Source organism: Dipodomys merriami, unplaced genomic scaffold (genome assembly GCF_024711535.1).
Source record: "Dipodomys merriami isolate MVZ:Mamm:240054 unplaced genomic scaffold, mDipMer1.0.p SCAF_25, whole genome shotgun sequence".
Lineage (NCBI taxonomy): Eukaryota > Metazoa > Chordata > Mammalia > Rodentia > Heteromyidae > Dipodomys > Dipodomys merriami.
Genome location: NW_027203937.1, coordinates 17,851,889 through 17,878,595, shown reverse-complemented (window position 1 = coordinate 17,878,595; position 26,707 = coordinate 17,851,889). Strand labels below are relative to the sequence as shown.

Sequence of the window (26,707 nt, the reverse complement as noted above, 5' to 3'; positions counted from 1 at the left end):
CCAAGTATCTCTAAAAACATGCTCATTTAATCCTTACCAAGAACCTGCAGGGAGACAATCATTACCATGTTTGACATATGCCAAACAGGTCCCTTCCTTCAGGTAGCCCTTCTCTAGATGCCCTACCCACTCTTATTCTAATGTCCTCTGAACTCAGGGTAATGATGGGTGAGAGTCCGGACCTCCCCTGATGCAGGTCTGGTGGTTCCTCTTTCTTCCACCCTGAGTTGTAGAGATGGAAAACAGCAAATCTTCCCATCCTAGCTACTTTCCTGGCAGCTAGATGATCACCCCCGGAATCAACAAGGACAAGAGCTGTCCATGGTCCTGAACTCTACAGGTCCAGACTGGCATCTGGAAATGGAGCCAATTCACCTAAGATACACACACACACACACACACACACACATCCCACACATCACATACATACATACGTTGCCTATTTCCTTCACCACAAAACCTCAGGGAAATAAAAGAATTTTTCTGAGCAGAAGCATGGGAATGAAACTAGAATGAAGTAACAAAATAAAGCATTTATTGAACATCTAGTATGTGCGATCCTCTGAATGAAACCAAGGATGAAGTAGTAATGGAACAGGTTTGATTCCTGATTTGCAGGGTATTGGCTCTAACCATCATCACAGGGATCTTCTTGTGCACGCAGCAACTATGATGCATTTCCAGGTCAACATGAAAATTACAGTCTTTTTATCATCAAAGCTCTAGGGTGATTTAAAAAGGGAGGGATCTGCTTAAGACACCCAGCTAGTGACCAACTAAGACAAGACTTAACCCCAGATGTGTCTATCTCCTAAGTCTCATTCTTGCTCAGTTCCTGGGTAGAGAGGGGAGTCACATGCCAAGTCCTTGCTCTCTGAGAGTATAATCTAGTGTCACTGCCATTTATTCAGTAATCCTAGCTGAAAGGTGATCCTGGAGTCTAATCTGGATTCCCTGCTGCTGCACTGACTTGATCTTTCTTTGTGAAGGCCTCAGTGGGATGGAAGATCACCTTCCACCTCCTTGCAGACACCTGGAGCACTCCCCTGAGCTCCCAGCCTTTTTTCCACCTCCACCTTGCAGAGCCCCCACCCCACAGGAGGGAGTGAGGTGTGTACTCTAAAAATACCTTAAGCCCTCCCTGCTTGCGCTCTAATTAAGCAGAGTGAGTCACTACTTTAAGTAATTTATTGCTAGTTACATAATTGCTTTAATATTTAGTTCTGGAGCTGGGGAACAAAAGTGCCCCTCTTCTGTTCAGGGAATTGTTAACCCACAGAGAGGGGTTTATGACCCCTGGATGGGGGAAAGATGGAGGAAGAAGTAGAGTCATTTCTACTAGCCTCCTGCTCTAGTCTGGACCAACTTATGACCACCAGAGCCACAGGCACACATGGTCCAAGATGTGGCAGGTTTGTGGAAGAATCAGCTCTTTCTACTCCCTGCCACTCATTCTGGGCTTCAGAAATCACCTCTTGCCGCCAAAGCAGCCCTGCCTTCCAGGTGTTGTCATCAAGAGCCACTACCTGAGCATCCCTCCCCTGGCCTGGCCTCATTACCCAGGCTAGCCTACAGGAATCAGGACCTACAGAAAGCGAGCAGTCTCTGGCATGTCAGAAGCTGCACTACTCTTAAGTGCCCTGGCCAGTGCCTCTCACAGTCCTGTAGAAAGTCATCCCCAGCTGGGCACTGGTGGCTCACACCTGTAATCCTAGCTACTCAGGAGGTTGAGATGTGAGGGCCTTGCTGATGGCTCAAGCCTGTAATCCTAGCTACTCAGGAGGCTGAGATCATGGGATTGTGGTTTGAAACCAACCAGGTAGGAAAGTCTGTGAGGCTTTTATCTCCAATTAACCACCAGAAAACCAGAGTGGATCAATGGCTCACAGTGGTAGAGCACTAGCCTTGAACACAAAAGCTCAGGGACAACTCCCAGGCCCAGAGTTCAAGCCTCATGACCAACAACAACAAAAAAGAAAGTCATCCCCAACCCCCCCCCCCCACACACACACATCACTACAAAAGGGCATAGGAAACTTGTGGAGGGATAATAATTCTTTGCTTGATTGTAATAATGATAACTATTTATTAAAACTTATTCTCTTTAAGTTAATAACTTTATTATATGTAAGTTATACATCAAAAAACAATTATTTAAGAAACCAGCCAGATGTTAATGGCTATGCCTATAATCTTAGCTACTCAGGTTTTGAGATCTGAGGATCATGGTTTGTAGCCAGCCTGGGCAGGAAAGCCCATAAGATTCTTATTTCCAATTAAGCACTTAAAAAAAACCTGGAAGTGGAATTGTGGCTCAAGTGGTAGAGCACTAACCTTGAGTGAAAAGCTCAAGGACAGTGCCCAAGCCCTCAGTTCAAGCCTCAGGACAGGCACAAAAATCAAGAGATGCCACATCTCTACCTTCTTGAGCCTCACATTAGGAACTACTAGGCAGATTAATAGCCACATAGAAATAGAGGAAGGGTGGTACACATAGTAGGTGTTCATGTACAAATGTTCATTTCACTCAGTGCCAATTAGCAAGGCAACACGTAGTACCTCCTGGGTGCATCTGAGCTTCCTTGATCTCATTAGAACACCCTGCTCTCCTGCAGCCTGGAGATAGAGCCCAAGTGAATGTTTCACACATTACACTCTGTGTCTCATTTAATCTTGCAGCAGTCTAATGAGGAGAGCTCTATGGAGGAGGGAACGAAGGAGGCAGAACTCATACAAGCAGCTAAGATCGGACTGGAACCAAGGCTTGTGTTTGTAACCACCCTCGCCATCTTCCTTTGTGACACTAAATGGCATGGGTTAGGAAGCCATTGGCGGAGGATGTGGCCTCTGATTGCAAGACTTCACTGGGCTTTGAAGTAAGAGTAGAAGTGGGCATAGTGGTGTACACTTGTAATCTTGCACACTTAGGCAGGAGTTTAAGGCCAGCCTGGGTTACACAGTGGGGGGGGGGGGGGAGAAAAAGAAAGAAGAAGAAGGAAAAAAAAGAAGAGGAGGAGGAGGAAGAGGAGGAGGCAGAGAGAAGGAAGGAGAAAGAAAGAGAGGGAGGGAAGGAGAGAAGGGAGAGAGAGAGGAGAGAGAGAGAGAGAGAGAGAGAGAGAGAGAGAGAGAGAGAGAGAGAGAGAGAGAGAGAGAGAGAGAGAGAGAGAGAGATGGGAGCAGAGCACACCCAAGTGGAGGAGAAGGGAAGTGAATGTGTAAGATCAGAAATGTGGCAAGAGACAAGACAAGGGAAGGAGGGAACTGGTTCAGGCAGCAGCAGCAAGCCTAGAAGAAACATTAAAAAAAAAAAAAAAAAACAGCAAAGTCTGAGCAAACAAGGCAGAGGATGTCAGGCTGTGCCTGGGGTAATTTAAATGCTTTCTTAGACCCTGCACATCAAGAGCTTTTTGCTGCTCTTCTTGATTTGCTTCCTGGCCTTTGTGGCCCACTCATACCTCAGTCACTATCTCACTGAACTCAGGCAAAAAGAAAAAAATGCCCATCATATTAAACCTGATGTGTTGGATGGGAAACAGCAAATGAGACCACAGTGCAGGGAAGTGCTCCAAGGACAGAGAATATGGAAGATCCCCTGCCAAAGCTTGGGGGAAGAGGGTCTGGGAGAGGGAACACCATGGCCTGAAGAGTAGTAGGAATTAGCCAGGTCTAAAGAGAGGATGCATTGAGGAATGGCATGCCAAAGGGAATGGCATATGCAACATCCCATAGTGCACAGGTAAGTTGTGTGCATGGGCATTTCAGTTTGTTCTGTTTCTCTGAGCTCTAGGTCTGTGTTAAGATGCATCCTGCATCTGTTGCTCTCTGCACACTTGATACGTGGCTGTGCATGGGACTCACCATGTCTGAGAGCTGTGATTGGTTTTGTGTGTTTGCCTCTATGGAGCTTGCTTCCCTATGAACATCTGTACCAACGTTCATGCCCTTGTGCATGGGTTGTGTCTGAGATTTGGGGTATTGTATGTTTGTGGCTAGGACACTTAATCTCTTGGCAGCTCAGGCAGCTGGGGCCGGAGAAGCAGCTTGGGCAGAGGATGCTGGAGCTGGGACCTAGTTGCCCACAATAGCACCTAATGATCAGCAAGCATTTAGTGGGGCGGAAGACTGCTTAGGGATGCTAATTATCACCGATAATGAGTCAGGGCTCAAGGCCCAGTGGAGGATGAAAGTGCCCCACTGACACATAGTACACGGATGAGCTGGCTGGGCCAAAGTCCCTAACCCCCTCAATACCCCAAAGGGGACGCCTCACTGACTCATCTCCCAGGGAGATCAAAAGCTGAGGCCCTGGACAACAGGAAGGATGAAAGACCCAGGTGAGGAGGGAGGTTCTCCACAGAGGACTTGTACTGGACTTGACAGTGCAGCGACCATATCAAGATCAAGAGATGAGGCAGAAAATGATTAAGTGAAAATTGTTTATTGTCTATCTCCCTTTAATATAATCTCCATGAGAGCAGGGATTTTTTTTTCCATTTACTGATACATTCCCAGTATGAAAACAATGGCTGTCATGTAGAATTTGTTTGATAAATATCTGTTAAATTATTAAATTTTCATTCTGAGATCTGTAGTTAATAACAGCAACCGAAAAGCTACTTGGAACCATGTTACTGGGAAGTTTTTCAGATTTTTGAAATATATGCACAGAATTTACTCACTTATCACTAATCAAAAATCCAAAACATTCAAAATCAGAAAATATTAGGGCATTGTGGAGCTCAGAGCTCTGGATTTTGAGACATTTTAGATTTCTGGATTAGAGATGCCTGAACTCTATATACTATCTTCATCCATAAAGATTGTAAGTTCATTTTTACTCAAAAAAAAGAGAGAAAGAGAGAGAGAGAGATGAAGCCGGGCGCTGGTGGCTCAAGCCTGTAATCCTAGCTACTCAGGAGGATGAGATCTGAGGATTGAGGTTCAAAGCCAGCCCAGGCAGGAAAGTCCGTGAGACTCTTATCTCCAATAAACCACTAGAAAACTGGAAGTGGCGCTGTGGCTCCAGTGGTAGAGCACTTGCCTTGAGCTGAAGAGCACAGGAACAGTGCCCAAGCCCAGAGTTCAAGCCCCATGACCGACAAAAAAAAAAAAAAAAGATGAAACAGAGGTGAGGCATGGTGGCTGATGGCTGCAATCCCAGCTACTCAGGAGGCAGTGGCAGGAGGATTATGGTTCAAGGGAAAGTCAAGGGTTCAGGGAAAGTCAGCTTGAGATCCTATCTGTAAAACAAATGAGAAGCAAAGGCCTAGGGATGTGGCTCAAGTGGTAAAACTGGGAGGCCTGAGTTCAATACCCAGACAAGGCAGTTGTAGCTCATCTTTGCTGTCAGAGTTGGGGAGGTGGGGAAAGGGGAAGGTTATAAGTGCTTCTCAGAGTGGAAAATGCAGGAAACGTGTGACAGAGGAGTCTTCTCCACAGGAGGGTCTGAAGCTGCTACACATCTATCTTTACATTGGTAGGTAGACTCAAAGGGATGGTCCTCCCTCCCTCAGACATGTAGCCAGGCAGTGCCACCTGCCCCTCTCACCTGTCTATGCAGCCACCCTGTGTGAATCACCCAGAGCTCACCCCACAAGGGTGACTGCTTGCATCTGGATGTGTGAGAGAAGGAGTCAAGCACTGGTGGTTCACACCTGTCATCCTAGCTACTCAGGAGGCTGAGATCTGAGGATCACAGTTCAAAGCCAGCCTGGGCAGGAAAGTCTGTGAGACTCTTCTCTCCGATTATACCAAATACACTAAAATAGAGCTATGGCTCAAGTGGTAGAGCAGTAGTCTGGAGCATAAAGATTCAGAGACAGTGACCAGGGCATGCACACAAAAAACCACAAAGAGGAAGGAAGGACTGTCTGGTGCATCTCTATGGTCAAGATGATGAGCAAAGGACAGAGGACATCAAGGCATTTTCAAAGGTGAGTGGGATGATGGAGCAGGTATTCAGAGGGTTACCAAGCTGAGTCCTAAGAATGATTCAAAGAGAGCAGGGTGGTCACTGCAGAAAAGAACTCCCTAACTGTCCTGTCAATGGACAACTAGGTGCATATGGGGCCAGCGGTGCCTGGCCAGCCCCTTTGTTAGCAAATGTGACAAAGTAGATATCTGAAGACAGGCCCTGGCTTTGGCACTAACTCTGGGACCAACCAGCTGTGTAATTTTGGGCAAGCCTGCGCCCTCTCTGAATTTCATGTTCCCCTCAAGCGTTAGTCTCTTCTGACCCAGCCTCTACCCTTTTCTGCTGGGTTCTGGCCTCTAGAGGCTGCTTCCACCAGGCTCCCATGTCTCCAGCTTCCAGGAAAGCAGAGGATGAGGAGGAAGAGGGCTTTGATATTTACCCCTCACTGATGAGCAGCAGCTCTGGCAGGCAGCCCCTTTCTGCAGGGCTCTGCTCTCCATCCTCACAGTCCATGGTCCTCAGACCTCTCAGACATCCCGAGTGAGTTCCTTAATCTTCCCCTGCCTTTGTAACAGTTTCCTCATCAGATTGTCCTCAGTTAAACCACCCGGGTGTCATTTGTTTCATTTCCCCTCTACAAAATGGGGCTAGCTCCTTGAAGGCTTATTGAAGTGATTAAACAAGGTAATTTAAAAAAAAAAAAACAACCATAAAGGGCAATCGGTAAATGTTACTTCCCTCCATCTGGCTCCTGATCCCACCCCACTTGGAGCTTTAAGATCATTCTGAATTCATTAGCACAGAAAGGATGGGCTTCCAACCACCTGCTCCTATCCCAATTTCTTCCCTGTCCCAACACAAGAGCCCCTGCCAACACTAACACTGGACCTGCCACTCTCCAACCCCCCATGACTCAAGACAAGTCTATCTGCTCCTTTCTTGCCAGCGTGCTCTGGTGCTCCTCACTCCACCTGAACTCCCCAAATCCAGACAGTGTCCTCACATCCTGGCCTCCAATCCCTGCCCTGCAAGAAAACCAAGTTTCTTCCAGTTCCCAGGAAAGGGATGTTTGCTTCCAGCTCAGTGATCTAACCTTAGCACCAGCTGCCAGAGCAAGCCCTCCGGAGCCCCGATTTTAGCACCAGCTGCTAGAGCAAGCCCTCAGGAGCCCAGATTTTTTCACGTAGGGGCAGTAGCATGTCTCATTCTGGTCCCTCCAAAGCAGCTATAGATTAAAAGGTCACTCCAGAGACTTTGTGGCCAGCTTCACTGCAGGCCAAAGTCTCACAGCCTCCCTAGGCAGATAGTGCACCCCTGCTTACACACACCCCTCACCACCACAGAAGGGTCAGCTCTGCCTCTTAAAATGGTCCTCTGCCCTGCCTCCTTACCCTGAACCAAGCTGGCCTCCAGGATTCCCCAGCAATGTGCTGGTGACTGGAATCCAAGGGAAGATTGTAGTCCTCCCCTGCCCTGCCCACAAGGAGGCTCCTCCCACCCAGTGCCCTGAACCACACAAGCTCCCAGAAGGCCTCTCCCAGCAGGCAGAAACTCTGTTAGAAACTTCAAAGGCAGAATTGTGGGGCTTGGAGGAGTCCAGATGCCCAGGTGCAGTGCACCAGCTGGTCCAGAGGCTGAGGGAGAGTGTCCTCCCAGGCCAGCAAGGCTCCTCTCTGTACAAGCCCTGCCTTTCACCTGGATCCTGCTGGGTGGACTGGGGTTAATCAATGTCTCTCTCTAGACCTCATTTTTGCTTCTTTGCTAGGGCGAGGTGTCCCTGAAACTCTCTTAGTGGGGTGCAGGTATGATCTTAAAGAGTTCTGGAGAGAATGGAATCTGTACTTCTCACCCCCACCCAGCTCCTTATCCCTTTGGTTCTAGCTGAGCCTGAATTCAAAGACACTGTTCCTTCAGGATGCTCAAGGTATTCCAGAGTCCCAGAACCCCGAGGGAAGTCTCTCCTGTGGATGAAGCCATCACAGCCTCTTCAGCCCACGTTCACATACACCCAACTCTACCTATAGGTAGTTGGGACTTGAGAGAAAATTATGAGTAGCCACAAAGTGGTCAGCAAAGTACTGAATCACCCATGTTCTGCTAGATGCAGCCACTATGTCACAGAGACAAGAATGTATGTAGGCAGCACTTTATACATGTGCACAAACACAACCACACTCATACCATTTACCATAATCCAGAATAAAATGGATACATATACTCATACATACAAATACACCCATACATTAGTGTGTGTGTGTGTGTGTGTGTGTGTGTGTGTGTGTGTGTGCATTTGTAGTACCAGAGTTTGAAACCAGGAACTCACACTTGCTAAGCAGGTGATCCATCGCTATGTCATACTTACATCACATTCATGCTTTTATACAAACCCCAATCTACCCATTCTTATCCTTTCAGACTAATACTACACATGCACAACTGGAAGTTCTTTCTTACACACACACATACACACAGAGTCACACAACTAATCATAACCCACACCTTACTAAGCAAATCTCAAGCAAATTACGGCCCATCACGACATAGATCTCAAATGTGATTTGAAATCCATTTTCAGATTGTAGTCTGTTCCAGAAGTGTGAGGAGAAAATTTCTTATTGCTCGGCTTAACCCCTCCGGTATGTCTATTCCTGATGAGTGGGGACCAGCCTGTTCTCAGACTTCATTGTACCTGTGCCATTGCATCAGGGCCCTCCCACACTGGGTGCCAAGGTAGTGGAAAGCACCAGGCTGCCTTCTGTCCAGCCTGCATCTCACCTCCCCATGCATCCTCTCTCCTACTAGCCCTTCAAACATAAAGATTCAAGCTGGAATGAACTCCATGCTGCAACCCCTGCTGGAGACATGCAGCATTACAATACGACTCTGTGTTGTTGCTCCTAACCTGTAAGAGAAAGGAGAGGAAGAATACGAAGAGAAGATGAGAAAGAGGAGCCAAGTGCTGGGTGCTCCAAGCATGGGGTTTGGAAGACAAGGGCTGCCTTCAGTTTCTTCACTTCAATGCATTCAACCCAGGCTGCAAAGTCATTCCTTCCAAAGGCCAACAATCACCAGGTCCACCCTAGTGGGTCACAGAACCAAGTCTAGACTGTTCATCTGGAATCAAGTCTCAGCCTGGCTCATCCAGCTCAGGCTCATGTCCTCTAGAGCTCAGCCTTGGCCTTCTTAGCCCTGGACAGTTCTTGCTCTACCATTCCCCTGCTGCAATGCCTTACCCCCAACTTTTATTGCTCATGTTTTGCCTGCTGTGCAAGGCCTGGCCTTTGCTCTATGGAGCAACAATAAATGGAAAGAATAAAAGCTTTGGAGGCAAAGGACCTGTGCTTCAGGCCTGGCCCCACTGATCCCAGGATGAACTCCTTTGGGCAATTTGGTCTCTTCTTGGATTCTCTGCTTCCTCATCCAGACAACAACAGCCTCTTAGGTTTGTGGTGAGGATTAAACAAGATCAGAGATGTAAAAACAGGGCTCAGGCAGCTGTAAACTTCTGTGTGAATGTGCATGGAGTCATAATTATGGCTTAATCCTTTTATCTCTGTTCCCACCTACCTCCCCCAACACGCCAGCAAGCTGGTGAGGAGGAGGGAAGGAGTTGACTGTTTCATCTTTGGACCTCCCAACCCCCAGCACCCACCAGAGTCTGCCACCAGCCCACCTCAGCAGCAGGGTCTGAATTTTGATGGAAGGAAGCTGTACAGAGTATACTGACTACAATTCACTCCAGACTACAACTCCCAGAATGACTCATGAGCTGCCACGGGTGTGGCCACAGTTTAACCCTTTCCTCATCAAATCTTTTCTTCCATCTTACTGCCTTAAGGATGGGTCTTAAACTATACAGGGACCTGTCCCTGAGACCCAGCAGCACCTCCCATAAACTATCTGCGCCTCTCACCCCATCTTCCCACAGCTCTATTTCAGACCTAGCTCCCACATGATGACAATCCCTGGGCTTTGAGCTCTGGTCTCTTTCCCTCCAGGCTCTCACCTATTCTTTCTAAAACTGTAGGTAACTGTGGGTGGTTCATAATGGCAGCCACTAACTTTCAGAGCACCTGCTACATGCCTAGTGCTGTTGTCACTTCCAGAGTCTTCACCGCCAGCCCATGAGGAATGTATGCTCATCTCCACTGTGTGACGTTCAGGAGGAAATTGGGGAACTTCCCCGGGACTGCACAGCTATGGAGTAACCTGTGTCTTCAAAGCCTGCTCTGTCTTCAAAGTCTCCTCTGAACCCAGCGTTAACTGTGCAAAGAATGACAGTCCAGAAATCCCAGACTCCATACATCTCAGCAGCTACACTGTGAGGAAGGCCTGCTAGATATCTGACTCAAATCCCTTTACCAAACCAAGCTCCAGTTGTCTCCTGTTTTAGACGAAGAACAATGAAAGGGTGACTCAAGAACTAGGTCACATCACTGGGGACCTGGCCTTTCCCATGGAGCACACAGCTGAACAATGAAGGAAAAGGGGCAAACAGATCCCTGTTACTAAATATCAATGTCCCAAGAGGAGATAGCCCCATGGCCGCTGCCCTGGAGGCCATGGTCTCGTGCCTCAGACAAGCTGAGCACTAGCAGCAGCAGACAAGGCCATTCTGGGCAGGGGGCGGGAGGACAGCATGGAAGGAGGTGATGTCTCATTTTCCCAGCCATAGCTGCCAAGCTCAAGCTGGCTGATTTGCATATTACTTTGCATTCATTTGCATGTCAGTTTCTGGAAGGAACCCACATTCTCCTAACACTGCCTCTCCCTCTTTTCCAGGGTCTCTGCTTATTCAATGGACTCCTTATTCTCAAGCAGGGCAGGGCCCATTGGCAAGCCCTGGTCAGGGGCATTGGGACAGACAATGATGTTGCAAAGTTACAAAGATGTGTACATGTCAGGGCTGCTGGAGACACCTTCATGACGGAAAATGCTTCCTGTAGTCTAACCTCGATTCCCTGCTCCTCTCCCAGTCTATTTCAGCAGTTCTCTCCAGCCTTATACTTCATGCTTGGATCACCATGGACTCTCCCTGTCCTGGCATAAGCAAAACTAGCTAGCTCTGTTCGTGGGCATGCATACCTAGCTTTCCCTCTTTCTGGAGCAGTCCTTCATTTGGCCTCAAGTAACTGGGCACCAGTGGCTCATTCCAGTAATCCTACTCAGGAGACTGAGATCTGAGGATCCCAGTTCAAAGCCAGCCCAGAAAAGAAAGTCCATGAGACTCATCTCCAATTAACTACCAAAAGCTGGAAGTGGAGCTGTGTAGCTCAAATGGTAGAGTGCTAGCCTTGAGCACAAAAACTCAAGGATGACACCCAGGCCCTGAATTTAAGCCCTAGAACTGGCACACACACACACACACACACACACACACACACACACACACACACACACACACACACACACACACACACACACACACACGAAATGAACTTCCCCCAACACTAGCACAGTGTCCTGGTCATTGGCTCTATCTCCTCCCAGGCTGCCATGTTCAGATTGCCATCAGTCCAGCGAATCACTGATAGATGAATGAGTGCTCATCCCCCCATCTCTTCCAGCCCCAGCCCCCCTCTCCCTGATGACGTCACTCACCTGCAGAAGAATCAAGGATGGATGACGCCTCTGCCTCCAACTCCCCTTCTGTCCTGGGACACTTTCTCCCTCATCCTCACAGCCCACTCTCATACATGTAGCCAGGAAATTTCACAGTCCTTCTGCAGTGGTAGGAAGTTCCTCCTGTCGTCTATCTTTACTCCCTTTCCAGGCCATGCCTGATTCTTGGAGAGGAGTCAGGCCTGCCCCCACACTCAGCTTCACTATGTGTAGTTGCAGTAAAGGCTGCTCATGTCTCCGCTCTCTACCACTCCTGGATCATTATGCCTGTGCCTGGTCTTGCCTCAAAGGATGATGACCTAGGATGGAGAGAGGATGGAAGGCCAGGCCAAATAGCCTGGAGAGCCAGGCCTGGTAGAGAAGGCAAAGATATTCTTCCCAGGAAAAGGGGATGAGCATCCTGTCCCTGGGGCCATGCAAGTGGGGGGTTGGGCAGATGCACAGGAACGATGTAGAGAGAAGGAAAGCAACTGCTTCTAGGTAGCCCAGTTGCCTTTAATGTCTTCGAAAAGACACTGCACTGGAGCTGAGACCCTGTATTGTGAGTGGTGGAGGAAGTAAGCCACCATAGCCACTGCTTTTGATGAACTCCTTGGCTGGCTGGGTAAGGAGATATCACGAGAGAAGGCTGAGTTGAATCCATGCTCTTGATCTTAGACTATCAAGGACAGACACTTCAGAATGGGTGTTGAGTGGAAGGGAGGAGGCAACCAAGGAGGGCTTCTTAAGGGAGGCATCCTAGTCAAAAGGGTTTTCCCAGCACCATTTCCTGAGAAAATGTTTAAGCCTTCTCCTACTGTTCTCTGGATCCTGCCAACTGAACTCTTCCTGTTCCTTGCATGTTCTGTGGACTTCCACACCAAGCCACCTTGACATACTGTTCCCTGCACTCTTTCTTGCCTGGGCAATTGATATCCATACCCTTCAGGGACTGGTACAAGCGTTGGCTTGCTATGGGCCTGTTTGGTGGCATTGGGTTCCACTTCTGCCTCCCTCATCACACTGAGTACTAAGAACAGGGACTCGGTCAGTGTCCTCTGTATCCTCAGGGACCATCCCAGGGGCCATCAAGCAGACCCTGGGGAAAGCCTGTTGAATGAAGGAGGGAGGGAGCAAGCGAGCAAACACAGAAACGAAGCAATGCTGAGTGGGTAGATTTTAAAGGCCCAGGCAGCAGAATTTCTGTGGAGTGCAGGCCTGGCCTGACAGCAACCAGGCTGGGGGTGAGCCTCCCAGTCCATTAAGACTGGAGGGGTTATTGCCGAGAGCACTAACCCCCCCTCCCCAACACCATTTGGCTAGATCCCAGCCAAGCCATCAGCAGTCTCTGGGGACAGGAGGCTAGAGTGGGAAGCAGGAAGAATGGCAGGAGTTGCTTGGTGGGCAGGGGGAGCTGGGGTGTGCAGGGAGTGTAAAAGCAATTAACCCTCAGTGAGCCACCCCAGTTCAGCCCACTGAGGGCTTCTAGGCAGGGCCCAAAGGAAGATACTGAGGGTCAGCTGGAATGAAGAGTCAGGACTGACTGGCAGGGCCATTGTTGCTTTTCTGGCAAGAGGGTCTTCGTGATTTCTGACCGTGGGCATCCTAGCTAGGAGCTCCACCAGGGTCCGATTCCATTCACTACTTGAGTCTACACACCCAGTTTGCCTGAGCTTGCCAAGAGCTCTCTCCCCAACATACTGATTCTTAGTTTCTACCACAGCTTCCCCATCCCACCCTTTCTATTCAACCTTCCCTGAGTTCTAAAAGATCTTCTTTCAGAAAAATCTCCAATCTCAAGCTGGTACCTCTCTCTAAAACCTGGGTCTCACGCTGGCTCACACCTGTCATCCTAGCTACTTGGAAGGCTGAGATTTAATTATCACAATTCAAAGCCAGCCCAGGAAGGAAAATTCATGAGACTATTACATCCAATGAACTACCCAAAAGCTGGAATCAGAGTTGTGGGTCAAGTGATAGAGCACTAGCCTCAGGTGAAAAAAGCTAAAGAACAGTTGCCAGGCTCCGAGTTCAAGCTCCAGTACCACCAGCACACACATGTATGGTCTCAAGCTGGGCATTGGTAGCTCACTCCTATAATCTTAGCTACTTAGGAGGCTGAAATCTGAGAACACAGCTTCAAAACCAGCCAAGGAAGAAAAATCCATGAGACTCTTGCCTCCAAATAAACTACCAAAAAAAAAAAAAAAAACCCAAAACTGTTTCTCAAGTGGCAGAGTTCTAGCCATGAGCAAAGAAGCTCTGGGACAGTTCCCATATCCTGAGTTCAAGCCATAGAACTGGCAAAAAAAAAAAATCATGGTCTCATCTGCCCTTTGACCCACTTGGCATCAGACTCACGGTTCTCTGCATTGGCTTGGCCTTCACCCTGGTCTCCTGGCCTCCATTCTCTACACCATTTCAACAACAGTGCCACTGGGCCAAGTTTTTAAACCTCAAATTGGATCATGACCCTCTCCTGCATAAAACCTTCCCAGCTCCCCTGGGGCCCTCTGAACAAAGCTCAAAGGACCTGGAGTTCAAAGTCCTGCAAGATGTGGCTCCTACCTGCTCCTGCAGCCACTTCCTACTGCTGTCTTCCACACAGCCTCCACACTGCTCCTAACACATGCCCAAACCCAACCCAGGGCCTTTGCTTATGCTGTTCCCACAGGCGCCCCACCTGTTAGCTTGATGGTGATCTTTGCTGCTTAATTACCCTCTCGTATTTTGTGCCTATGAAGCTTAGGAGGCCCCAGAGAGCAGAGCCATTATTGCCTATTTCTTTTCTGCATCTCTCCACAGGGTATAGAATGAATTGTCCTGGGCTCACAGAGGTGGTCATTCAGCCACCCCCTCCCTGCCTGTCAGAGTCCTGGCTGTGTCCTCAACCACTAGGGGAAAGTAGCACCCCCCCCACACACATGCTTAGATGAACAAATACGCACATGCACACAAAGATCAAACAAGGTACACACATACTCATGTACACCAGCACCAACTCACACACCCACACCAGAACAGTTATGCTAACACACACCCACCTACACACATCCACACACATGCAGCAATGCTATTATTCACCCATTACCAAACAACACAGCACATGGAATCAAACAACATACATACAGGGTCACTGCTTCACAGGTGCAACATCTGTATTGGCATATACCCCAAGATGCAAAAACAGCCTACTATATAGCTTAATTTATATAGGCACACACACATACACACAACCTGCACTCACACTCAGACATGTGCAGAAAAATTCCTGTAGTCACACACAGATACTCAAAAACCCAGAGTGCCTCATATTTAGCCAACAGGGATAGCAACCCCTAAAGACCCCTCTCCACCCAAGATGCCCCTCAGCCCCTCATGCATATACACACACTCACATAGCCTGGCAGAGACATGTACCTCGTCTGTGCCTGCATGCATGTGTACACACACACACACACACACACACACACACACACACACACACACCACCTGCCTGCCACCTCAGCAGACCTTAAAGGGATACCTCCACTGACCACCCCCTTCACTTACATGTGCACACTTTGCCCCTGTTCTCATGTTTGTGGACAAACACAAGCTGGGCTGGGGCACAGGAGCCTCTTGTCAACCTGCTCCACATCACTCTACCCAGGGACAGATGCTTTGGGGCAACAGTTGCATAAAGTGATAGACCTTGACTCTAGTTTCCATTACCACGGAGGGGGTGATTAGCTGGACCTTCTCTTGCTCCAAGGCAGGTCACTGTTATGTATTCATATTCATATTCTCTTTCCTCCTCCCCCCTCCCACAGACAGATACACACACATTCACACATCAACACTCATGATGGAGATTCTGCCCCTCTCCAAGGTCCTGAACCATCCTATTCCAGCCCCCAGAGTTCCTTGGAATTCCTCAGCCAAACTCCCCCACCCCCACTCCCCAAGGGAATTGTTTATCACCAGCCCCCTCCCCCAGCAGTGCCTCTCTGGGACCCCCAGCTTTATCGCCTTCTAGAGAGGTGTCAGACACAGCAGCCCCCACTAGGCTGCAGTCCTGAAGCCAGGTCCCCAGAGCAGGATCGATCCTCCCACGTGGCTCAGCTCCATGTCAACCCCAGTTCCTTGAAGAGACTTTCTGTCTGTGGCACCCCTCATGCCGTCGCCCAGACCCCAGACCCTTGCTAGTACTCACGGCTCAGCCGGTCGCGCTGCCGGGTACTGCTGGCTCCTGCAGAGGATGGAGTGGCCGCATGCCTGCCCCATCACTCATCGTCTGCCTCCCCAGCCAGACTAAGGTGGCACCTTGCCCTATTCCCTCCCCCTGCCCTGACTTTTGGGGAGGGTACCCCCTCCCAGCAGGCACAAGGACCTGTCCTTGCTTAGCCTGGACTGAACACCCCGATCCAGCTCTGCTGCCCCGGCTGCTGCTCCACCGCCTCTCCTGCTGCCACTGCCTCTGCTGCTCGGCTGGCTCTGGGAGGAGGTTGGAGCAGGTCTGATAATGCAGAAGGGGGAGGGAGGAGGGAGGAGGAACAGAGAGAGGCCCAGACAGAGAGAGAGGGAGGGAGGGGTAGAGAGAGACTCTGATGAGGAAGGAGGGGAAAAAAGGCACACACAGAGCAGGAGCCTGAGAGATAAACAGAGACAGAAAGGGAGAGAAACACATGAAGGAGGGGAGAGAAGGACTAGAGTCTTGGAGAGAGCAAAATAGAAATACAGAGATCAGAGAGGCATGGGGGAAACACACAGAGAGAAACAAGGTTAGAAAAAAAAGAGAAAAATCAGAGGCAGAACTGGAAAGAGAAAGAGAGAGAGAGAGAGAGAGAGAGAGAGAGAGAGAGAGAGAGAGAGAGAGAGAGAGAGAAGGAGAGAGAGGGGCGGGAGGGAGCGCACAGGAGGGTTAAGGATGAGGATTTATGAGGATTTATAATCCTCTTGGCAGGGATAGGCTGGCAATTCAAGGGGCAATTGGACATAACTCATACCCACTGTTGTACCATTAGGGTGAGGGGCACACATGTGCCCTCTTCAACTCTGAGAGGGTGAAGGCCCATATGAGCAAACTAGCTGCCATGCCCCTGGGTCTTCTCACTGGTAAGTGCCACATCTTAGGGTGCTTCCCAGCACAGAGATTGCATTCAGCAGACATGAGAGGCTTTTGCTGGTGGTTTTTTGGATTCAGAATCTTGTTACAATGTTTACCTCTTAGGGGTTCTGCTTACTTGGGACACTGGAGGGAGCTGATGTTTGAATATGAACTCCTACTAGGCGTTCAGTCCACAGACTGTCCTACACAGCCCCCACTGCCACCAGCTATAGAAATGGGGAAGTCCTGCTGTGCCTGCCCTGTTCCAAGAGCAGACTAATCAGGACAAAGGTTTGGTTTGGTTTGGTTTGGTTGGTTGTGGGGCTTGAACTCTGGGCCTGGGCACTGTCCCTGAGCTCTTCAGCTCAAGACTAGCACTTTATCTCTTGAGCCACAGTGCCACTTCTGGTTTTCTGGTGGTTAATTGGAGATAAGAGTCTCACAGGCTGCCAGGCACCAGTGGCTCACGCCTGCAATCCTAGCTACTCAGGAGGCTGAGATCTGAGGACCACGGTTCAAAGCCAGTTGGGGCAGGAAAATCCGTGAGACTCTTATCTCCAATAAACCACTAGAAAACCAGAAGTGGTGCTGTGGGCTCAAGCAGTAGAGTGCTAGCTTTGAGCTGAAGAGCACAGGGATGGCGCCCAAGCCCGGAGTTCAAGCCCCATGACCGACAAAAGAAAAAAAAATGTCTCACGGGCTTTCTTGCCCGGGCTGGCTTTGAACCACGATCCTCAGATCTCAGCCTCCTGAGCAGTTAGGATTACAGGCATGAGACACTGGCACACCCAGCTAGAACAAAGTTTTCATTCACTGGAATAGAGAGATTTTAGGTAATGGGCCAGGTAGGGCATTGTCTTAGCAGACATCATATATGTATATGTATATGTATATGTATATGTATATGTATATGTATATGTATATGTATATGTATACCGATCTATCTATCTATATGAGTGGGAGAGGGGGGAGCTCCATATTTTGAGGCAGGAAGTGGGGATGAACTCCTGGCTCTCCTACCACTAACCAACCCCATCATATCCCTTTGCTTTGGAGAAGGTTCTTCTCCAAAGGCTGGGCAGCAGGATGGGAGAGTCACCCACAAAGTCTGTGTGTGGAGCAGAGAGGGAACCTGTGACCTAGCCAGAGGTTGGCAACATTTGTGGAAGAAATGATCCAGTTTTTAAGGGGGGAGGGGAATCTCGCCAATGAGCCACCCCTACAAGTCCCTAAAACTGAATGAGAACCTGACCTGAAGTGCAGGACATAGGGTGTGTGTGGTGGGGTGGACAGACAGTGGAAGCAATGGTCTCAAGTCTAAGCAGTGTCAGGGGAGATGTGAGGGAGCCTTTGTTTCCTACAGGAACCTCAAAGGTACAGCAGTCTATCTCTGAAAGTTCTAGAAAACTCACAGAGAGCAAGGGTTAGGCCAGTCCTAAACCATCCAAGCCAGATCAGAACTCTTGTTTTCCTTCTCATCTCTTGGACCCCATTGCTGCATTCCTACTAGCTGGGAAGGTGTTCTCTGAGGCTCTGGACCATGGCCAGACTTGATCTTTCACAGATCCTATAAGGCCCAAGAACTTGCTCATTGGCCTGAGCATTCTGGCAGGAAGAAGAATTCAAAGGTGCAAGCCTCTGGGTATAGCTGGCCTCACCTGGCCCTCAATCTCTTTTCTGCACTCCTACTCTGAAAACCATGGTGATGGCTTTCTCTCCAGTAAATTCCTAGAGATGTGGTGGAAGAAAAGGTCTCCTCCCCCTCTCAATGTCCCAATGCCTCACAGCAGCCCCAAAGTAGGATTTTCAGGAAGAAGGTCAAGGTTGAGGACTTAGAAGGCCTAAGGAGAACACCAGGACTTAGAGCCAGGCAGGTGGGATTCAAATCCCAGTCCTGCCACATGTTTAAATTAGTTATTTCACTTCTTTGAAGTGCAATTTTGTTTTTGCAGTTCACAAATTCCCAGCTCTAAGGGCTTTGAGGTTTGGGGCCTGTCTCTAAAGTTCCCTGTAAATAGTGAACTTCTCCCCCTCCACTTAAGTGATGGAGTTGAGAAATAGCCCCGAGCGCTGGAGTAGGAACTCCTTCCTGCAGGGCAGGAAGGATGGCAGAGGTGCAGAGACAGGGAAGAGAGCTGGAAACCGTCCAAGACACTCCACCCCAACTCTAATTTCGTTAGGCCCCGCCCCAGCCGCAAGCCCCGCCCAGGCCGCTCTCCAGGGTGCTGAGCCTCTGCGCTCTCAAGCCCTGGCAGGTCAGCAGATTCAGTGTTTGGCTTGAGCGTGGCGCTGTAGGGAGGGTTGAGGGCAAGCTCGGGAGAAGCACCGAGACTGTCCAAGGTGATGGGAGGATGCAGCTCTGGAACCGACCTCGCGCTGCCCCCATTGCAGGCGCCACAGACTTCTCAGCGCCCTCCCCTTCCCCCTACCACTCTGCTCTTTCCCTCCCACCTTCCAGCTGGCCCCTGCTCTGCTTCTCTCTGGCTCAATGGTGTCTTCATTCCCTCAATACACATGCTCTACACAGGAACGGGGTGAGGGAGCAGGGCTGTCTCTCTCCCCATTTCTCCAGGCCATTTCCCATTGGGTGAGGAGACAACCCTAACACCTCAGAGTGTTTCCTGCCCTCTCTACCCTCCTTCTGGACGCCAATGTCTGGTACAGTTTGCCTCGTGGACAGCTTGTCTGGGATGCTCTGGTCAGCCCCTGACTCTTAAGTATTCAACATCCAATTCGACTTTTGTGTGATCAGCATTACCAGCAAATTAAACTGCCCGGTCCCTTGGCCTCTTCCCTCTCCTCCACTTTCTGTGTGGTCTGCCTCCAGAAGCCTGTGGATTCTCTCACATCCTTCCATCTTCTTTAGTCCCTAGGCCCCTGCTTCCGTCCCCTTCCCCTAGGCACCCCCACCCTGGCTCCCACCTCCAGGGATCCCCCCCTGCCAATCCACACCCACCCTGATCTCATGGTACTTCCTATGGCTCCCAGTGCCTTCAGGGCCAAAGCCAGGCTGCTCTGTTGGCATCTAAGATCTCTCATGATCTGGCGCTGGCTACTCTCCATCCTGTGCTCCCTGAAGGGCAGGCTCTGCCCTCTAAGCATATGCCAACCTTGACTTTGTAGGGTTGAGGCTAGCAGTTCTCTTCCTGGGCCGGCCCAGCCCACACCCTCCTCATCATCCACAGGATTCTGGGCTGAGAACTGAGCAGCCTTTGACTGCCTCTCCTGTCCCTTAACTTGCCATCTGTCCCACCACCTCACCCTCCCTGTTCAGGCTCAACTCATTTTGCCTGTGGGATCTTGCTTTCCTCACTAGGCCAAAGTCCTTTACAGCCTGGCCCCACCCCAGCCTTTGAGTAGCCAACAAGTACAGGGAGCCAGAAGAAAGGAAAGGAGCAGTGTACATCAGGGCTCAGCCCAGGGCCATGTTAGGAGCAAGCCCCAACTAGGGGCTGCAGGTGTATGTGGGGGCCACAGGTGGTGGTGACTGGCTCTCCACCGGGCAGGCTGAGGCCATGAAACATCCTCAGCTCCCCAGGGAAAGGCTAGTAATTGGCATAACATGGATTTCATGGAAAACTGGTTAGGATTTCCTGGATGACTTCCTCTAGTCGGGGATGGGGGTGGGGGTGGGTAGGAGGAGCACATCACACAATGGGCCTACACCTGGGTTTTGGCCACAGGAGACTAGAAAAGGGAGGAAAGAGATTGCGTCAGCCATTGCATGGAACTTCTACTGTCCCTACCAGGAAGCTACCTACCCCTTGTGGCTCCAATGATGACTGGAAAGCACATGCCCTGGAGAAAGACATTAAGCATGGATCACATCACACCACAGGTGATGACACCTTTGGTGACACAGAAGTGAGAGGCCACCACACCCTCTAAAACAGCTTTAGGCTGGATCAGTCTCTCTGGAACTTCCGGAAGGTGGCAGTGGGGATCCAAAAATCCAGTTATGAGTCATTTTCAGGTTCCAAGATGAGTCAGAAATGCCCTATGAGGGACAGCATACACGTTTCCTCCATTACTGCTGGGCTGGGCATGAAGCAGTGGGACTGACAGCAAGTTAGCACAGAGGCAGCTGAAGAATCCAGTGTTCCCCTCCTTCCCACCATCTTATGTTAAGGGTGTGCTGATGTGGCCCAGGGAGAATGGGGAGACCTGGGCTGGACAGAGAAAGAGAGGAAAGTCAGCCTGGAATGGAGTTAGACGTGACACATGGGTACCTTCTGCTTAAGGCGCATCATCTCGGGGAACGTGAATCAGGGAGTGAAAGGAGCAAGAGCCCACAGACTACAATCCCTTACCATGGATGTGGATGGGGAAGCCTAGGTCAGGAGGGCGTCCAGCACACCAGCAGAGCCAGATCAGAAACTCCTAGCCACTGTGCCACATACAACTTCCTCCTCTTCCTCTCTGCCCTTCTCAGGTGGGACAAAGGCTCAGGAAAGGAGGCTGTGGATATGGCCTGAGACTGCAGAGGGATCTCATTCTCCAAGAGTGGAGTTTCACAGGGATGGGTCAAGGACAGGAACTGGCCTCTGTGGGAAGGATCTGCTCCCCGCCCCTCCTTCCCCCCCCCCACTCTTCTCATCCCTCCCCTCCCCCTCCATTTAGCACACCAGGTCCTCCTTGCCAGGAGACCCTGAGCTTCCTACTCAGCATTGATCTACCTCTTCCACTAACTCCCTGCACCTGAGGGTGAGGGGATGGAGGGGGTGTGATTCACTGGGATAAAGGCAGCTGCTATATTTGAATGATTACATAAGTCAGGAGGCAGCTGCAACGTGATTCCATCAAGGTCAGGAGACAAGCTGAGGCTAGGCTGGGAGGCTGGGGTCTCCTCTCACCAAAGGCTCCAGCCAGGGCAACAGATATGCTTCCAAAAGGATCTGAGGGTTAGAAGCCAGTCTGCCATTTCTGAGATGCAAAAGTCTTCCCTAGGCCTAACCACACAAGAAAGGCTCTGTTCCCTCTCTTGTTTGAAAACCAACTTGGATTTCCAGAAACCCTAAGGCCAGACCCAGATTAAACCCTGGATCCTCCCCTGAATGCCCTCCATCATAAAGGACAAAACTAAAGGCAGTTCACCCCTCTTTAAGTGAAACACCTGCTAGGGTGGGCCCAGGCCTGGCACATCAGGTCCTTCTAGGAATGGCCTAGCTAGGCCACTTGCTGGTCACTGTGCTAAGAATGCAGTAAGCTATGCTTGCAGAGCCTGAGCACACAAGTGAGTGTTCTGTCATATTTGTCAATATTGCATTGTCTTTTGTATCATCATCCCTGCCAATACCAAGGATTGGCTGCAGACTCTGCAGGTGTACGGAACCCAGTGAGACTCACCTGTCTGCCCTAGTGACTGACTGATGACCTAGGTGGGAAACCAGGAGAGAGAGCTAAGGGCTGAGTCAGGAGCTTGGCCAGACTTGCTGTGTGACACTGGAGAATCTCTGCCCTCTCTGGAGCTATGGAGCTGTGTTTTCTGAGTCAGCTGCCACCATCAGTCGACAAAAGTGAGCCAGCCTAGGAGTGACAAGGGGCTGGAGAGGGATGTGGCCACCACTGGGCACCAGCTCCAGGCCTATTGACTCCAGGCACCCTGGCATTTCCTTCTCTGGGTCCCCCAACTCTAGAGGAAGAAGAAGGCTGCACCCACCCTGAACAGCGTTGCTATGACACTGGTCTCCATGGTGCCAGGCATACAATCCTCCCCTCACCCAGGATGGGGGACCGAAGGTGACAGGCTGAGCAGCTTCAGGCCTCAGGGCCTCCCCAGCCCGGGCCTCAGGATCGGGCAGGGAGAAAGGATAGCTTCCCCTTCAGAGTCAGAGTGACACAGGGGACTCAGAGCAACTTATGTGGAAGACAGATCAGAGTGCAGAGAAGAGGTGGGGAGGGGGGGGGCGGGGAGGGCACACTACAGTTACCAAGGGAAGCGCCTCCCAGCTGACAAGAAGTAGGAGGTACAGGCCAGCCCTTCTCTCTGGTCTGTGTTGGAGGTGGGTGGATGATGGTGGGCGGACAGAGTGGAGGAGGTGGTGGGGAAGGAGGGGGAGGAGCAGCAGCAGCAGGAGGGAGGGGGAGCAATTTTCCTAGAGAGTTCTTTGTGTGGGTGTGGGTGTTGCTCCATGTGCTATGTGCTGTGTGTGTGTGTCTATGTGTGTGTGTGTGTGTGTGTGTGTGATGCACTTGCAAATCTGAAAGTGAGGCTGAGGTGTGCAGGCACGTGTGTGCTGAGCATGAGTGTATACGTGTGGCATGTGTGCGCGCCTGTGTCACTGTGTCTCCAGGGTGATAAATACAGCAGTGGGAGCTGTAACCAGGGCAGAGGCAGAACAAAGTGTGGAAATTTCCACAGGCTGAGTGGCGTGGGAGAGGGGATGTGCCAGGGTTAGGCTAGCCTCAGCTGACCAGAGCTGCTCTTCCTTATAGCCAGTCCCCAGCCAGCTAGCTGTGTTCCAGTACAGCCATGACTCATTTGCACACACAGGCCTTAACGTGCACAGCCTACAGTGGGATGGAAGTGCAATCCAGAAGCTTTCTGGAGGAGGTATACATTGGAGGAGTGGTTGGAAGGGTCAGACTGGCTGTGCATGTGTGAATGAGAGGCAGACTGATGGCTCTGGAGCAGGGCCTGGGTCCCTGAGGTCATTGAGTGGCTAAGAGACAGGACCTATGTCCTGTTCTGGCAGGGGAAGACCTGAGGGGCTCATATGACTTGGATGCAGTCCAGTCTCCCAGGAAGCAGGGAGAGCACGGAGGCCCTGGGGTATCCACAGGTGCTACACTCCAGCCACAGCACGTCACATGGCCCTGTGCTCCTGCCATCCCTTCTCCAGGTGTCCCTCCCTCACACCTCTGCACACTGGAGGTATTCAGCCAGTGCTTGTTGAATGAAAACAGATTGGGCTTGCAGAAGCCTCTGGATGCCATGATGTCTCCCTATGCATAGTTAGCAAGGACAGTTCTGGATACTTCCTATCAGCTCATTTAATCCTTCCCAGAATTCACAAAGACAATTAATAAACCTGAAGCACACAAGTGAGCACAGAGGATCAGAGCCCTAAGTAACTCCTCCAGTGCCACACAGCTTATAAATGGGAGTGTCTGACCACACCCATGTGTGTTTGTGTGTTTTCTAAGACTACGGGCTCTGGGGAAGGAGCTTGGGAACCACCAGAGCAGGCCAAGGAGGAACATCTCAGCTCCAGGCCCCCTCCAATCCCTGGGAAAGGAGGACTGGACAGAGCCCCCATCTTCCCTTCCTCTTCTCCCTGAGGGGGATTTCCCTTGCACCCAGGGGTCTCTCCATGATGCTAAGACACAACAGAGAAAGAACTCAGCCAGAAGGAAGCTAAAGACATCTCTTCCTGTAAGCCCAATGGCTCCTCACTTTTCCAGCCTCTCTCCCGCAGCCTCCCCGCCAAATGCAAGGCCTTCACACGCTGGGTTTCACCTGCCTTGCCACAACCTCCTCTTCCAAGCTCCTTGTGGTTCCTTGGGGGTATAGGCCTGGACTTGGCCCTCCCCAACATATCCCTCCCCCCCCCCAAGCTCCTCCCCACTGTTAGCTCTGGTTCATCCGCAGCAACCTCACATACATGCTCAAACCACCCAAGGTTGCAAGAACCCTTATGACAAGGACCAGTAGCGCCTCCTGCCCTAATCCATGCCACACTGTTCTAATTTCATGATGGCTGAGCTCACAGTTGAGCCCTGAGAGCTCCAGCTGGGATGCAATACCTCCACCCCCCCTCCATGGCAAGCACTCTGGCAAAAGCTGACTCCTGCCAACTTCCACCCTTTCCTCAGCGAGTACCCATCCACTCCATTTGGGAGAGGGGAAAACAGTGCTGGAATTAGGAGGGGAACAGAGGAAGGAGACCCCTCCAACGTGGGAGAGTGAAAGTGGACCTCCAGCCTGACTCAGAATTGCTGTGTGTTCTTGGGGAAGTCATCTCCCTTCCCTGGTCCTGACTTCCCTCTTCTGCCAAGGCCAGGCAGGACATAGAGCAGCACAGGCGCTGACTCGCAGCAGGCACGTGGTGATGGGGTTGTTCCTTCTTCTCCCAGGTCCTAGAGCCTAGAAAACCATTCATTCCTGTACTGTGCTGCCTTCCAGAACATTGCTAGCCTGGACCAGAGGCAGGATAAGGTCCAGCTCCATCCCCCAGCGGAGCAAAGCTTGAGCTGGAATCACCACATTGAGGCTCTCCAGACTCAGTTCCAAACAATATGGAGTGGTCCGTGGCTGCCCCCTAGTGGGACAATGCAGTACCTGCAGCCAGCCTAGGAAACAAGGTAGTGACAAGTGCCAGCCAAGAAGGGGGCACCTCTAGTTTCACTCATTCTCTGGGTTTCAGGGAAAGGTAGTTAATACAAGGTCAGAGGCAGGGAAGAATTCCAGCCTGAGCCTTTGGACAGCAGTGCCCATCAGCCTTGTCTTGCCTGGGAGAACAGAGATCCATCAGTCTGGCCTGGAGTAGTCCACCTAGGGCAGGATAAGAGATCGAAGGCACAGAGACTTCCAACCAGTCTGTGAAACAGGCCAGAGTCCTGGTCCTCAACACAACCTGGAGTCCCAGTCCTCAAATCTCCCACTGACACCTGCTTCAGGCTCATCCTCTGAGTCAGTCACCGGAGTCAGAGGTCATGAGATCCATCCCACAAGTTCTGCCTGGCCACTGGCGGAGGCTGGGAATAAACGTCAGCGGAGCTGCTTGTGGGACCCCTGGAAACAGGTGGCAATGAGGTTCTGGGAGAGGCAGCAGTGTCATGTCTGGGACCTTCCCAGAGAGTACCTCATCTGTCTCTGAACAGCGTTTTGTCTCCACATTGGTTAAGGCCCTGTCTGCTTGGAGGATCAAGGGCCAGGAACTACCTAGTGGAGCAACAGCCTATGTAATGCAGGATCCATGCTAGAAGAGCATAGGTCACAAAAGCTCCTGTGATTACTGGCCTGGTGTCTCCAGCACAGGCTGAGTTGTGTCACTGGTGTGTACAGTCAGGCCCTAGCTCAGACTGTAGCAGAGGCTGGGGCTCAGGCCCAGCTGGGGTCTGCCCTGGCCTGATCAGGCATCCATTCGTTAGACTGGCTGAAGAGTGGCTCAATGGGTGCAGGAAGCAGGGCCAGGATGGGGCTCTGCTTCACAAGGGAGATAAGCCAGAACAGCTTGGGCCTGGAGAGAGCAGGATGCATCCAGCTTCAGGGCCCTAGTGCTCACCTCTGGCACCCTCACAGACACTGGGACAAACATCCCCAACCAATCACGGGCCTCAGCACCATAGGGTAAAATATACAGATGTATTTATATTATCAAAAGCCCCCAAAGTGGGGAAGGGGCATCAGGTGGCCTGGACCCTCCTAGCCAGTCAGACTGGAAGGGTGGCTCAAGTACCCAAAGTCCAGCTTTCAGCTCTGTATAAGTTTTCCCAGAGCGCCTTCCACACTTGGCTGAGTGCTCCTTCAGAGCACCCACTTTCGGCTGCTTGGGAGTCTGGGGCAAGGGGCCAGGCTCCCTTCCAGCAGGGCCCCAGAGACTTTCCTGGATGGTGCACTCTGGAGCTCTGGTTTCTGCTCAGCTTCTCCAACTTACAAACTCAGGGCAGGTGACCCTGAGCAAGCCAGGCCAGGAGGGTGGTGCACCTGGAGAGCTAGGAGGCACCCCTCCCTGGGCAGATCCTGCTGCCCCCTTCCCCCAGCCCCTTGAGCCGGGAAGCCCAGTCTGTGGTCAGGATGTGTGATGTAGGGGGTATGGCTTCCTCGTGCGCCCCCTGCTGGCTCACGCCAGGTGTGCAGGGCACAAGGGTGTCTGAACTGGCAGGCTTCCTGGTGACAGCGGCGATATCGCAGAGCCATGCTGGCTCCAGTGCTCAGACATGGCGGAAGAGCTGTAGAGAGTACAGAAGCGCAGATGATGTAAGTCCTTGGTGATGGGCAGAGGGGCCAGCCAGCTGCACAGTGGCTGTAGAAGCCTCAGTAGCCAGGGTCTCCAGGGCCAGGCAAGGGGGTGCTCTGTAAACCTACTGAGGCTGGAGGGAGGGGCAGGAGGGCGCTCAGAATGAGTAGTGGGGTGAAAGCAGGCATCCAGCCAGGTCCC

At 51.1% G+C, this 26,707-nt stretch overlaps 2 protein-coding genes across 8 annotated transcripts in view; both read right to left on the bottom strand.

The window, feature by feature from the left end:
• Pde2a (phosphodiesterase 2A) overlaps positions 1–15,983 on the bottom strand; it is an 89,865-nt gene extending 73,882 nt beyond the window's left edge. Inside the window, exon 1 of one of the 2 annotated variants that reach the window (XM_070035084.1) lies at positions 15,711–15,983. In XM_070035084.1, the coding sequence (XP_069891185.1) occupies positions 15,711–15,781 (71 nt within the window). In that variant the 5' untranslated portion in view covers positions 15,782–15,983. The remainder of the gene's footprint in view (positions 1–15,710) is intronic. The other variant, XM_070035085.1, reaches the window with a different exon arrangement.
• A 9,914-nt stretch (positions 15,984–25,897) lies between these two features.
• The window catches only part of Arap1 (ArfGAP with RhoGAP domain, ankyrin repeat and PH domain 1), a 59,166-nt gene continuing 58,356 nt past the window's right edge, over positions 25,898–26,707 (bottom strand). For all 6 annotated transcript variants that reach the window (XM_070035079.1, XM_070035081.1, XM_070035077.1 and 3 more), the window contains one exon: positions 25,898–26,498. In XM_070035079.1, coding sequence (XP_069891180.1) covers positions 26,481–26,498 — 18 coding nt within the window. In that variant the 3' untranslated portion in view covers positions 25,898–26,480. The remainder of the gene's footprint in view (positions 26,499–26,707) is intronic.